Genomic DNA, 14,089 nt, shown 5'->3' on the forward strand with positions numbered 1-14,089 from the left:
ACGTAACCCTAATGGTTTGACTTATCATTGAATATTTTACTGTGTTACCGCTCATTATTTGTACATAGACATTAGGTTTACAGAATGTTCTGCTTTACATCAGAAAAATTCACAGTCCAAGAATAACAACATAATCAGGTCTCATTTTCCCCACACCCTCCCCCCCCATAATCTTCTGTCCACCCTCTCCTGGATACAGTCATATGTTCAGAAACTGGCACAACCCACAGGGTTTTCCTGGGCCAAGCCATCCCTTGCTGCCACTGACTTGGTGTCTACTCAAGCTCTGACAGACCACTTGTGAGCCCTCCCCTCTTCCCTTCCACTCTGGTCTCCTCGGCTAGCTAGGCCCCTCCCCGCCGAAGGTTAAGGCAGTTGGTTCACATCCAAGTTGTTTGGTGACCTTGGGTGAGCTCCAGACAGGCACTGGGGTGAGGAGATGTCTGTGCAAAATTACTTACAGAATGATCTTGGAATGCTGGGTTTTAATTTTAGAAACAAGAAAGCAATGGGGGACGTGTTTCCTGCCCTGGGAAAAATGGAGACCAGAGTGATACGAAGAAGGGCGATTGGGCTTCAGGTTCATGAATTCTTTGCTCTGTAGCTGTCTGGAACGAGATAATTTTTCTACCGAAGCTTATGGAACCCTTCTGGTTTTTAGGGTTCCTACCTGGGAAAGTTGTGACGCTGCTAGAACTCTGAATCTTTTCCTCTCCTTTTGATTTTCATTCCTACCAAAAATGGCTTCAGCACCCTTCCCATTTGGAATTAATCAAGTAAAAACTTGTGTTGATTTGAAAAAAAAAAAGGTTCCAGGGAAGGACATCATTATATTACTAAAAGCTGAATTCCCCTTTGTGGCACCTGGAAATGCTTTTCACACTGGTGTTACACATCAGGGTAGCAAAGACGTTTCTAAATTCTCATGTTGGTTCTAACTTTCATCCTTGCCTATCAGTTTGTGGATGATGCATTCTTTCTTTTCTCTTACTCTGCCTTACTTGCCCAGGTGCATTGACTAAACTACCATCAGCTTAAGAAGCTGAACTTGTTGGGTCTTCCTTGGCATCTTGCAGAGGGATTGAAATAGCCGGTGTGCTACATGGCTATAGAGGTCAGGAGTGCCATAGTCTCTGGTGAATGGAATATGCCTGTCTCCAGTTGGGTAGCTGTCATGAACAGGAAATGTGGCAAAATGGAAGACCCGTTCCTTTGTTCTTTTCATTTTGGGCAGCGGTTCATTTTTATTATCATGTAATCTAATGGTCTGTATCCCCTCGAGTTTGCAGTAGCTTTTAGGCCACCTGAGATACTTTTAGTATTCTCCTGAATGTTTGAAACTTTTAGATGGGTGTGAAGAATGTTTTGTTTTCCAAAAATCTTTGAAGTCATAGGAGTAGATACAGGAAAAAGTAGCAGGGGCATTAGGGGACCCCAACTGCTTCCTAATCAAAGTCCCTGAAAACCAACTGCAGCAGGGGGACAAGTGCTTTGGAGGTTTATGCATAGGAGCTGGGGCAAGTGCTTTGGAGGTTTATGCAGGGGAGCTGGGGCCTCTTTCTTGTTTTAGGAGAAATTAGAAAACACGTCTGTTTTAGTCACCCTTGTTTGCCCATCCCCTTTCTCCACTGTCCTGCAATGGTAAAGAACCAGGCAAGGCCAATGGGAAAGGCCCCAACAAGGTGAGGGGACATGGGAAGGTAATTTTTCAGAAGTAGAATTTAAAAATAGAGATATATAATACATATTTTTACAAGCAATAAGCCACTGTCAAGTTTTTTTTGTTGTTCTTTTAAACACCTAAAGCTCATAGTTTCAGGGCAGAGAGGAAATAACTATAAAAAGAAAAGATAAGAACAAGCTGTTTTCTCTTAGAAAGAAAATACCAGGACAGTGGGACTAATAAAAGGATTGAGTTTTATGCCCTGCAAAGAGCTGGGGAAAAGCCAGTTTTCCCCAACATGGGAAGAAATTATAAAGCAGAATGTGGCATTTTCGTTTCACTGTAGCGATCCTGGAAGTTTATTTACACAGTAAGTTCCGAGCTGGAAGTGGACAGCCTCGTCTTCTTGTGAGTGTTTGTGGTTATGGGGTGTTCCCGCCCAGTCAGCCAAAGCAGCACCAGGTGCAGAGGGAATGAAGAGAACCCAAGATAAAAGCTGGGACTTCGCATTCTTGTATTATTGGTTTATGGCTTGTGGGCAGGTGACTGAGGCCAGGAACTCTATACGTCCTCCTTGTAGTTCCCTCTCCCTCATCAGGTAATCCCACACTAGGCAGGGCCCATACCTGGAAGCAGTGGGTGTATCAGAACAATTCAGCTCTTCCCAGTAACACTGCTTGTTAGTCTAATGTGGTAGAACTAATTGGGAGGAAATGCACCTGGTCTCCACATGTAGCCCAAGAACCAGCCTGGGTACCCAAGAACTACTTGGAGTGGGATAGGGATAAAGAACGAGGGGCTCTTATGGTGCCGGAAACTAGGAAGCCCTGTGGCTGCCATCCTTTTCCAGGCAGCCTTGATACTGAAGATGCTGTTGCTAGAGCCGGAAACTCCCATGTTTCTTGCCCTCTTGGTATAATACTAGTGCCAGTGTGGAATGCCTTAACCAGATAAGTGGAGGGACATTAGACAGGGTGAAAAGGCAATGAAACAGATCTTCTTTAGATAAAAGATCTTAACCACTTACAGCTGACTAGGAAGAAATCCAGGTGTAGGGCATCAACCCTATGCCTGCAGAATGACTTCAGGATTCTGCTTTCAAGGACTTAAGTAGGTGTTTTAAGTATTCCTCTTAGCACCCAGGCTGCGAAGCTCCAGAGGAATAGGGCTTTTGGGAGAGGGAGTAAAGCAACACTGTTATATTCCAATTGCTCTCCACGGTCACCTGGGGCTTAGGAAGTTGGAATAATTCAATGCCACCTATTATATGTAGAAGAAAGGGTTTAGGTAAAGATGAGTAGGATTAGTAAGGTAGAAATTCACTTGTTGGATGAATCTTTTTAGTGGGCACTTTTCATTTAAGAGCTAAAAAGTGCTCTTTGGCTATATCAGCCCTCTATCTTTTGGTCAGGCTGCAACCACAGAAAAGAAAACACTGGGACACCACACTCATCTTAATGAGATACTGTCTAAAATTGGAACTAGTGAGTGGTGGTTTCTGCCTTTCCTAGCTTTGATTGCAACAGTTCCCTGTCTTTGCAGTCCCTCTCTGTCTCTTCTTACCGACATCTCCAGATTTGTACAAATATTTAAACTAATTATTTCTGTTGAATTCAAGAGGCAATCTTTGCACCAATGTTAGGCTTGTTTCTAAAGCCTCTAAAGCACACAGCAAACTGTGTCTTCTACTGACCTTGGCCAGCAAGGACACACGATTGGCCCTTTCACTGCCAGGGTACCACAGAAACACACACTGGGTCAACCTGGAAGTGAAGCCAGTACCTGGAACTAAGAAAAGAAGATTCTAAAGGGATGGTGGGCAAAGAATTCAGGATAAAGTTTCAAGCAGCATTATTTCCCAACTCAAGTTTGAGGTGACCAAGAGTATCCCCGCCATCAGAGCACTTCTTTCTTCCCTCTCCTGTTTCACGGGGTGCAATTCCCATAACCCACCTTGCCAGCTTGTCCTTTTCTGTCAAGGCAGAGGCATTTGGTGGGTGGATGAGGGTCCTGAGGTGCTCTGGCCACACGTGTCATCGGTGTCTCCTACTTGTGACCAAGTTGAACCACCCAGATGTGGTCCCGGGGAATGTTCATCGTGTGCCCGTGGACCCTTCACTTCAGCAGGGAGATGTCATCAGCAAAGTCATCATGCTGATGGCGAAGGCAGCGGAGGCAACGCCACTGACATACCATGAGGCAGAGTGGCAGCATGAAGAGGGCGCAGATGGCAGCCATGACGTAGGCTATGGTCATGAGGGTTGATTCGTCCGTCTGTGGGATGTTGTAGCCACAGTCTTCCATGTCTGGCATGACAAACGGACCTTCCACAGCTGCCGTCCTAAACTCGTCGTGCACTGGGAAAAGGGCAAATGTGAGTGGCAGGGTTCACTGTCAGAGAGCAGTCTGGGTTATGTGAGTGCAAGGGGCACCAGCTTGTAGTGAGATCCTGAAATAAGCACCTGCAGAATCTCCTCCCTCAGAGATGTTTAGGAACAGGACAAAAAGCCTATGCCAGGCAGAGGCTTGTCTCCTCTCCTCGGTCACAGGGAACACAACCCTTTCCTGTATGCCTGTCTAACAGGAATGAGACCTAAAGGTCTGTACTTTGGAGCAGACTACCAAAAAACAGCCCCTAGTATGCCCCTAGTAAACTTCGTCTGCCACTGCTGTAAGCCAACCACAAGACCCACCTGCCCACTTGCTGAGCACTCCCAATCATACAGACTCAGCCTGCTGCCCTTAGATCGAGAGCTCCCCAGGCAGCTGTTCATCCCGAGCTAGGCTGGGGTCATGGAAGTGGACAAGAACTGGCACTGGCTTTTGCACAATATGTTGTCTTTGGCTGTAGGCAACTCTTACTACCTCCCATACTGGCAGGGTCCCAGGTGTCCTAAGTGCCGGATAGGGAGAACACGGTAGACTTGCCCCACACCCGCATTCCTGGCTCTCACCATGGCAAGCGCTGACAGCAAAACCAACGCGTTTCCGGGCCCGATCAAACACAACGTAGAAGCCCTCCATGATGACAGCTCCCATGACGGTGCCCGTGGACGACTGCGAGATGGCAAACTTGTAGCAGTCGTCCTGGGAGGTGGCCACATCTTCCACTGGCCGGAGGTATTGCTGGGGGAAAAGCAGTCACAGGTGAGAGCAGGGCTTCCTCGCTCCACCCTCTATCCCATCTCTACCTTTTAGGTAGTTTGGCACTTATGTAAGTCTTCCCTTGTCATCTCTGAGTTGTGCAGAATTGGGTTTTCTTGTATATTAGGACCTTCACCTGTTTGTCTATTAGTTCTCAGAAGTCATGCCTGCTCAATATCCCCCCCAATATGTACTTTTTCCTTTTCCTGGAATGTTTCAAGGTGGGAACATACCTGTGGAAGAATAGTGATGCGGAAGGACTGATTGGTGACCTCGCCCATTAGGTAGAGTGAGATGACTGGGAAAATGTTCCAAGGGGTAGTGCCTGCTTGCCAGCACACCAGCTGTTCCCCTAACCAGAAACCGTCTGGGAACTTCTCCGTCTGTATTGGCAAGAAGGGGATAAACATGAGGACAGAACCTCTTTCACCATTGCTGGTTTCCAGATAACTGACTGGGCCCTTTGTTTGCTCCTCCTGTGGAATGGCCTAATTGAACACCAATAGACTGCAACCCAAGGATTAGAGTAAGAGATTGGGAGACTGAGCTAGCTAGACAGAGACAGAAAATAAATATGCCTGGTCTTGTGTGTCAGGGGGACTGTGTGGTGAGCAAACTAAGGCCTATAAAGTAGAGACAAGAGAACAGTTTTCAGGAGACCTAAGTGGAAACTCTAAAGGTAGACATCATGGAGAAATGTGATTTTCACTGACTTCCTCTGGCACTTCCTTGCTGCATCATCTTTTGTACCCTTGCCCTTAGTCCCACTGACCGAGGAGGCTGCCTTTATGGATTTGACTGCAGCTTCAAACACTTTCTTGGGCAAACGGAGGTTGGTGGTGCCGCTGTCCACGATACTCTTGTCGTAGTTGTACTGGGAGGGAGAAGAGGGGGTTAGAATAGTCAAAAGCCTTTGTTGTTGGTTGTTGTTATTGTTAATAAGTGCTGTTGAGTCAGTTCTAACCCATAGTGAATCTGTAGACATCAAACTGACTTTGCAGTCCAGTGCATTAACCCACAGCGCCACACCAGGACTTTTGTTGGTAGGTTCTGGCTAAGCTGGAGGTTAGCTTTGGGGTTCTTGCCTAGTTTGGAATCCTGTCTCTGCCACGTCTTAGTTTTATACCCTTAGACAAATTATTTGACCTTTGTGCCTCAGTTTCTTCATCTGTAAAATGGGGGTGATAGTTCCTACCTCAAAAGGTTATTATAAGGATTAAGTGAATTAGTACATTTAAAACACTTTAAATAACACCTGGCACATAGGAAAATCAATAAAAACCAAACTCACTGTCATGGAGTCTAGTTAGATAACAATCTAACTCATTAGATAAAGAAGACCCAGCTAGAGTGTTTGGCTACCATTTACTGAGCACCTGCCATGTGCCAGGGACTTGGACAGACTTCTTAAATGTTATCTCTGGTCTTTTCCACCATCTTTGGGCTAGCTGTTTTTTTAACCTCTGTTTTGCAAATGAGGAAACTGAAATGCAAAAGATTAGTAACTTGCCTGAGAAGAGTATACAACTAGCAAATAGCAGGGTGAGAGTTAGAGCTAGGTCTTTCTGACCCAAAGCCCCTCTCTTCTACTATGTAATATCACACAGCCTCACAGTGATTTGCTCACAGTTGGAGAGCAAGGCAGTGACTAGAATCCAGTGATGGTCACTAAATTCCACGCTCGCTCTTCATTACAGACCCCTGTGTGCATGCTCAGCTCCCAGTCCTTCTCTCAGGTTCTGCCCCTGTTCCTCGTTCTCCCCGTCTCCTAACCCAGAGTTTTGGCCTCACACTGTGTTGTTTCTCCCTGAGTGCCCTCTGGTTTTGTTACCTCCTTGCAGTCCATTTTCAGATCCTGTCCATTGATCTCCACGCGCACAATGATCACCTCATAATACCACTCACGCCGGATAGGAGTGTACCAGAGACTGCCTGTGTACAGTGAGTGGTCGATACCCCCGATGATCTAGGAAGAAACCGAGGCAGGCACCCACATCATGGCACATAAGAAAGCAAACACTAGGTTAGTGATACCTTGGGATGGCAAGGCTGTCTACAGATAACCCTCTTCATATTCCTACTTCCATTCATGTCCCAAAGCAACTTAGAGTTTATTCAGTGTGTTCAAGGGAAAAGACTTGTTCAAGGGAAAAGACTTGCCAAGATCTTTCATTGTTTTGGAATCATACAACCCTTTAGATACAAAGTTATTTAAACTTAAACTGACACAATAAATGTTGATTGAATGATTCTTTGAATTTATGGTAAAGTATTACTTTCTCTGCTTGTTGGAGATGGAGAACCATTCACCATTGTTGTAATTAATAAATAGACTTAACCTCCTTATATCTCTGCCTTCTAATCATCAGACTGAATATCTTAATTTGATAGACTTTATTTTCATTTCCTTTTAATCATGTCTGATTCTCTCCAAATTTACCATCGGTTTCTCAGCTCCTTTCTGGAATAATGCAAAGAAGAAACGGATGGAAAAAGAAAAAGTGAGGGGTGGGGAAGACAAAAGTGGAACCCAAACTGCTGCAGCCATTGAGGAAGGGGAGGAGTCAGTCCCCAGTCCCCTCTGAGCACCTACTCACCATGCTCCCTCCAACTGAGGCCAGCACCTCTGACTGGTTGAGGGGGAAACCAGCCCCACAGAGCTGCAGAGAGAAGAGGTTGGGAACGTGGGTCTGCTTAACCAAGGAGTCAAAGAAGGGCTCCAGGGAGTCGTCGGGCTGTGCCAGAAAGAGACAAAGAGTGAATACCTCATACAGGACCCTAATGGAGAGAGGCCAGCTCCCTGCCTAAACTGGAAGGCAAAAGCTAACATTAAATACCGAGATTTGGTAGGTAGGATTAGTAAGAGACATGGGCGGTGGAAACAGAGTACTGAATCGGATAGAGTTCTATAGCATCTTTGATCCCTTGCACCTTACCGGTGTAGTCCTCTGAGGCCTCCTTAGTAAAGATTTTAGAATTCATAGGGACCACAGTCTATTTTTGTACCCTATCACAACTTTTCTCACCATGGGTCTGGTCTCTGCTGGGATGAAATTCAGACCACCACCCTATCTCCCAGTTCAATCATCTTTCTTTACATTGATTTGTTTTTCTCTCTTAGTTTTGTCCCCTTCTGTCTCCCACCCCCTTCCCTATAGCTTGCAGTATGCAAATGGCATGTGTAGGGCCCCATCTGCCCTTCTTACCCTGGCAATCTCTGCATAAGCCAGCCCCAGGATGCCCTCCCAGTTGGAGCCATTGATGAAGAACTTGTCTGATTCAGTGATGGCAGCAATGTTGGCACGCACGGTAACGTTGGGGCCGTGGGGGATGCTCACCAGGTCGGTGCCCAGCTCCCCCTCCCATTTGCCCTGGGTATAGGGCACATACACACCCTTCCGGAGGTCCCGATATGTGCTGGACCTGTGGATACAACACCAGAACCACTGGTACTGGGATCCAGCACCAAATGTACATCCACATGCCTAGCCTTAGCTCAGTAGCATCCTAAACTAGTCTGCCTGTCAGGTGCTCCCCAGAACATCCCTGGATGGATCACCTAGAACAAAGTGGTAAAGTGACCGTGCAAATAGGTGAGGGGAGCTGCTGCTGGGGTTTCACCTCTTGCTTCCAAAGCTCATACTCCCTGCTCTTGAGCTCAGGCCCTGTAAGGAACAAGCCTAGCTTTGTGTATTGTGCCTGTTACTGCTGAAGGGACAGATAGTGAGCATCTCTCTCTCTCCCCAACCCCCCCTCTCCCCCAGTGCCATCAGGCTCCCAGAGAAAAGGAGCCATTGAATCCCTAGCTGCCTTGGGACCTGGTGGTGCCATCCTAGTGGTAGAGAAAAGCAGGGGAATGTGGGACCTCTATAGCAAGTTCTTCCCGAGAAGAGATTTGCACATGCATCTCAGCAGATAGCTGCTGCAAACTCTTTGTGGGAAACATGCTCATAAACATGACAACATGACACCACCACCTGTGTTTTGTTTACGCACACCACCAGCACACACGTGCGTGTGCGTGCACACACAGTGGGGTGGGGGGCTACAAAGGAACTGGAATTAATTCCCTTTGATTCCCTCCATGCCTCATTTCGTGACTGCTTTTTTCAGACCAAGAAGTAAAATGGAAGAGGCTAAAAAAGACAAGAAATAGTCAAGGTGGCTTTTGCACCTGCCTAGAAGTGCAAGAATGGGACTTAAGCCTCTACTCACATTTCCACACACAGAAATGTCTCAGACATTCAGATGTCTTCTTTCCATTTCCTTATGCTAAGGGGGTTCTTAGATCATCCTTCACTGCCTCTCTGACCTTCAAAACCCACAACAACCCTCCATTCCACCAGTAAGCTGAATCCAGCTGGTGAGACTGTGGGAGACGCCAAGAGGAGATTATTTTAGCTTTTGGTCCCTGGTACCGGTCCAGGCAGTAAGGTTTGTGAAAGGCTCTTGAGCTATGTAAAAGCCCCCAAGAGCAGTTCCTGGCCATAGGACTGAGAACACAGCAATGGGGGCTGTCATTACAGTCTGTTCAGCCTAAACTTAGTATTGCCAGGAAAACTGAACCATCGAGGAGTGTGGGAGGAAGTCCCCTCTCTCCCCATTCAGGCAGAGGGAATGATGGTTGGGGAAGACCTAAGAGGTTGCTTTGTAAGCTGTGCTGCTTTGTCTCCATTCTGAAGCCCTCCTTGGCTGCCTCTGAACTTGCCCTTCCCCATGGTATACCTCCCTTCTCTGCTGGTCACTGTCCCCTTCTTTCCCACTACTTTATCTAGCAGGAAGAAACCATCTGAGGAACTAGTCTTTCTCCTTGCACCCCTCCCCAGATCCTTCTCAGTACTGGATCCTTGAGAAGGGTTCTTTCCCCAGCGGCCCCCAGAACTCACAGCTGCCTCTGGTAGTAGCGATGCAGGAAGGGGTGGGGAGCAGCTCCCACTGCAAAGTTACTGCTGCCTGTGTCCACCAGGATGTTGAGCTGTCAGAGAAAGGAGAGCAGAAATATTTTGAACAGGAGGCAAAACTCACCACCTTTATCATCACCCCAATAGCCACCCAGTCTCTCCTTAGAATGTCAACAGTGAAGCTTCCACGATGGAGGACTGGACAGACCACACTTGATAATACTATGACCACAGAGAAACCTGTGGAGATACACGGTGTCCTCCAAATGACCTCAGAAACCTGTCTGTAGCATCAGCATTTTCTATGTCATCTGAGCCATAGTACCTGTGTGTTTGTGTGTTTGTCTTCATTCCTGTTCCTCACCAGATTGTCCTTTGCTCACCCTGGAGACCTGACTGATTTTCTGTTTCAGAACCTGTCCTGCCCCCTCCTTTTCTGCTCTCTCAGGAAGCATGTCCCTCAGAGAAAAGCTATTCTAGGAGCAGGTATTGCTGAGGGGAGCTATAGGGACTAGGATGGCACGGCGGTGCTACCTGTCTCTTTGACCCTGCTGCCAGACGGTGGCTCCCTGTGGAGAGCTCCCCTTCTGTCTCAGAGGTGACATAGGCCCATGCCTCCCACTGTTGGACAGAGTTGGGAGCCAGAAGCCCAATATGCTGGCCTAGTGAAAACCTGCCTAGTCAGGGCCCTACTTTTTGGCAGAGTGAACACGGGCAGGTGTCTTCTCTCCGTTCTCACTATGCAGCTCCTCCCAGCATCTCCTCGACTTTGTCCTTCTGTTGGCATTACCCCTCCGACCCCTCTTTCAGCCCGAAGCCAGGTTTTGGACACCTGCTATGTCCTCATAGGTAAAAAAGGGCACAGGCTCTTGTCTAAAGAAAAAAAATGGTCATTTGTAAATGGAACCCCCTCTCTAGACATGTCCGTCTTCTCAGCATCTCCCTGGATCCTTCATTTCTGGGTTCTTTCTCCTCAGTGTGAGAGAACTGACCTTGGCTTTTTGGTCGGGCTCTGCCATGGTCACCTTGAGCAGGTCACTGTGCTTCTCTGGGCTTCAGTCTCCTGTCTCTGATAGATCATCCTCTCTGTGGCTCCTTTGGGCTCTCCGTGGTGCCTCATTGGCTTTGATGGCTGCCTCCACCGTAGCTCCCCATTAGTCTTCTTGGCCGCCCCCAGATCCCCAAAGACCAAAGACTCCTTTCTACTCTCTCTCCAATCCTTTGGTCCTGCCTTCTCCCTTCTTTCCAGCCCCACCACACACACACACACACTCCTGGCCTGCTTCCCATTTCCCTCACTGCCCCTCCCTTTCTTACTTCTACCCTCTCCCTGGTCTCTGAGCAGCCACCACTCCAGATGCTGTGCTTTCAGAGAAAATCAATAGAGCTGGGAGGCTCAGCAGTTCAGATTTCAATCAACCAGGTTAATGATTACAAAGGCGTCTTCACCCACCTACACCCCAGGGCCCCTCCCCCCATCTTTCCAGCTCCCAGATCTGGGGGTTGGCCTCATTTACAGGGTTCCCCACAGCACTGGTCTCTGTGGCCTATGAAAGGGAGGGACTACATGCCTGCTCTAGGAATACACAGAGCTTCTATCTACGGCCCCTGCTTCCCCTCTCCTTTCCTGCAGGTGGGAGGCTCTCTCTGCAGGCCGCTCTCAACTCTTGTTACCTTTCCAGACTCAACCTTTCTCCATCTGAAGGTCTCCCCACTCCACCCCAGAAGGGGCCTACCCCCATAGGGGATGACTACTACCATCTCCCACTCACCACCCTCCATGGGAATAAAAAAAAGGAAGCCAAAGTAGAGAGTTTAGACAGTTGAGATTTTTCCTGAGCAAATGTCTGCCTGTTTGCCCTCTGCTTTGAGAGGGGTAATTTCCCGTCCTGTCCTCCCACCGTTTGAATCCAAGCCCCAACTATGTGGGGTGTTCTGACTCAGCAGGAACCCCACCCCACCCACCCTACCTAGAACACTGTCTGTCCTTCAGGCTTCTGTTGAGGCCTTTTACAAGGAAGGAGCCTTAGGCAAAACACTTCCAGCACTCACTCAGAGACAAGGCAGTTAAGGGCAGCCTGAACAGGAGAGTAAGTGGTGAAGGGGTGGAGAGCAACCCAAAACTTCAGCAGAGGACCCCACCTCTTTCTTCACAGAGAAACTGGAGGTCCTGAGATAGCACCTCCCTCATCTTCCGCATCTATGGCTACAGCAGCCAATCCCTCCTTATAATGCAGGAGCCAACTTTTACCCCGGCTTTGGAGTTTGTTTCCTTTCCCCTTCTCAGGCATCTTACTCTATTAGTTACCCCTTTTCTCAGGTAGATTCAACCACCACTACTCCCTACCCCTTGGTCTGGATTTTTCTTCTTGGCACTGACAAATGCTTGCATCTCATCAATAAAAGAATAACACCACCATCTTCCTCAGTCTCACATCTGCCTCCAGCCTCCTTTCTCCTCCCCCTTCACAACCAAAGCTCTCAGCCAAGCTGTCTTCATTTCTTCACCTCCCACTCTGAAACCCATTCTAAAACTGGGCTCTGCCTCTATCTCTTCACTATGAAACAGCCCTTATTCTAGTTACCAATGCTTTTGTGTTATCAAATGAGCCCACGTATTGCTTAATTTCTCAGGAGCATCAATACTTGGTGACCTCTCCTACCTTGAAATGCTCTTCTCTGTCACGTATCTTGTGCTTTCCTTGCTAGCTCTCTGACCATGCCTTCTCTGTTGGCTTTGCAAGCTCACTTCTTGAAGCCTGGACTTTGGCTCTCTTCCTTGCAGGCTATACCCTCTTCCTAAGTAATATCATCTTTGCCCTCCGGCTTCTCTGATCACATACATACTGATGACTCCTACACTCACATTGTTGTTGTTAGTTCCCATCGAGCTGGCTAGAACTCATGGTAACTTCATGTACAACATAATGAAACAGTGCCCAATCCTGTACCAGCTTCATAATCGTTGGTCGGCTTGAGACGATTGTTGTGATCACTGTGTATTTTGAGTAGCATCCAACCAAGGGAGGCTCAGCTTCCAGGGCTGTGGTGGACAGTATTCTGTTGTGATTGGTTTTCATTGGCTAATTTTTGGAAGTAGATCACAAGGCCTTTCTTCTTAGTCCATCTCAGTCTGGAAGTTCTGCTGGTACTTGAAATACTGGTAGTATAGCTTCCAGCCACCACAGTATGATAAAGGGACTGCTGGGTGGTGAGCTAAACTTACAGCTCTAGCCTAGTCCTTCCTTTGAGTTCCAGATGCACATAGTGAAAGGCCTTGAAGATACCTCATCTTCCATATGCCCAGAGCTGACATTATGTTGTCCTTCATCTTGATCTTTCTACGGGGGCTCTTCATGGTCCAGCCCTGCCTAGAGATCTAGCCTAAGCTGATCCTAAACTCCCACAGCACTCTGTCCACCAGCCAAACTGGCCTCATTTCAACTCCTCAGACCAGCCATGGTCCTCCCTCCAAAGGCAGTTGCAGGATTTGCTTCTCACTCTGCTTATACCATCCTCCTTTCTACTTGCAGTTGTGTCTCTATCTACTATTCACCCTGTGAAATGTAAGAGAAGGTGCCGTATCTTTTTTAACTCTCCACAGTGTGGCTGACAATATGTATTTCCTGAATGAACAGCTAAAGAAAAGGGAGAAAGCCCTAATCTACCCTGGTTTTTGGGGTGGTTTGTGAGGTAAGAGATTCTATTCTGTGAACAGTTCTAGGCTAAGTTATTTCTAGGCTATTGGAGTGCCTTGAGTTCAGACCTGCCCCCCTTGCTTAATAGAGTCCTGTGGTCTATGTCTTTATGCAGCTTGTGGTATTGGAGACATCTTACTTCTTTCTCTGTCCCTTGGTGACCAGACAGATCCTGGAGTCTCCTTGGTTATTGCCTTTAGATGTCCTGGGGGCTGCAGACTGGGGTCAGGGCTAGGTCAGTACCAATCACTTAACAAACAAATGTGTCCCTGGGGGACATCTGAGGAAGGCAGCTTCTAGGGAAGTGTTAACAAGCCCCACAGGGAAAGGCACACTTGCAGAGGGTTCTTACATACAAGGTGAAGCTTCCCTAGAGGAGTTTTAAGCAGCAATTCTTGGGCAATGAGACAGTTTTGGAGTTGGCAAGTTTAGGGTGAGCTCTTTGTTCCTCAAATCCCACTTGTCTTGGCCCCAGCTTCCTCTCAGCAGGATCTCTCAGATTCTTATAGATAGAAGGAGCCTTCAGGAGCAACCTGTCTGTTCTCCACACTTCTACAGATGCGGGCTCTACCACTCTGACAGGTGTCCACAACTTTTTTGGTAGCCCATCCCAATGTTTTACTATTTTTAAAAAACTCTAGGGGTGTCTCAAGTTCCTGAGTGGTACAAATGGTTTGCACCTG

The 14,089-nt window shown here is 47.6% G+C and overlaps 1 protein-coding gene across 4 annotated transcripts in view; it reads right to left on the reverse strand.

The window, feature by feature from the left end:
• Positions 1–3,273: 3,273 nt before the first annotated feature.
• The window catches only part of BACE1 (beta-site APP-cleaving enzyme 1), a 32,895-nt gene continuing 22,079 nt past the window's right edge, over positions 3,274–14,089 (reverse strand). The window contains exons 2-9 of one of the 4 annotated variants that reach the window (XM_006833861.1): positions 9,694–9,782; positions 8,014–8,230; positions 7,405–7,542; positions 6,639–6,773; positions 5,580–5,681; positions 5,041–5,190; positions 4,618–4,789; positions 3,274–4,020 (exon numbers count right to left, since the gene is read on the reverse strand). In XM_006833861.1, the coding sequence (XP_006833924.1) occupies positions 3,779–4,020; positions 4,618–4,789; positions 5,041–5,190; positions 5,580–5,681; positions 6,639–6,773; positions 7,405–7,542; positions 8,014–8,230; positions 9,694–9,782 (1,245 nt within the window). In that variant the 3' untranslated portion in view covers positions 3,274–3,778. The remainder of the gene's footprint in view (positions 4,021–4,617; positions 4,790–5,040; positions 5,191–5,579; positions 5,682–6,638; positions 6,774–7,404; positions 7,543–8,013; positions 8,231–9,693; positions 9,783–14,089) is intronic. The other 3 variants (XM_006833864.1, XM_006833863.1, XM_006833862.1) reach the window with 3 other exon arrangements.

This window comes from Chrysochloris asiatica, unplaced genomic scaffold, assembly GCF_000296735.1.
Source record: "Chrysochloris asiatica unplaced genomic scaffold, ChrAsi1.0 scaffold00008, whole genome shotgun sequence".
In the NCBI taxonomy this organism is placed as follows: domain Eukaryota; kingdom Metazoa; phylum Chordata; class Mammalia; order Afrosoricida; family Chrysochloridae; genus Chrysochloris; species Chrysochloris asiatica.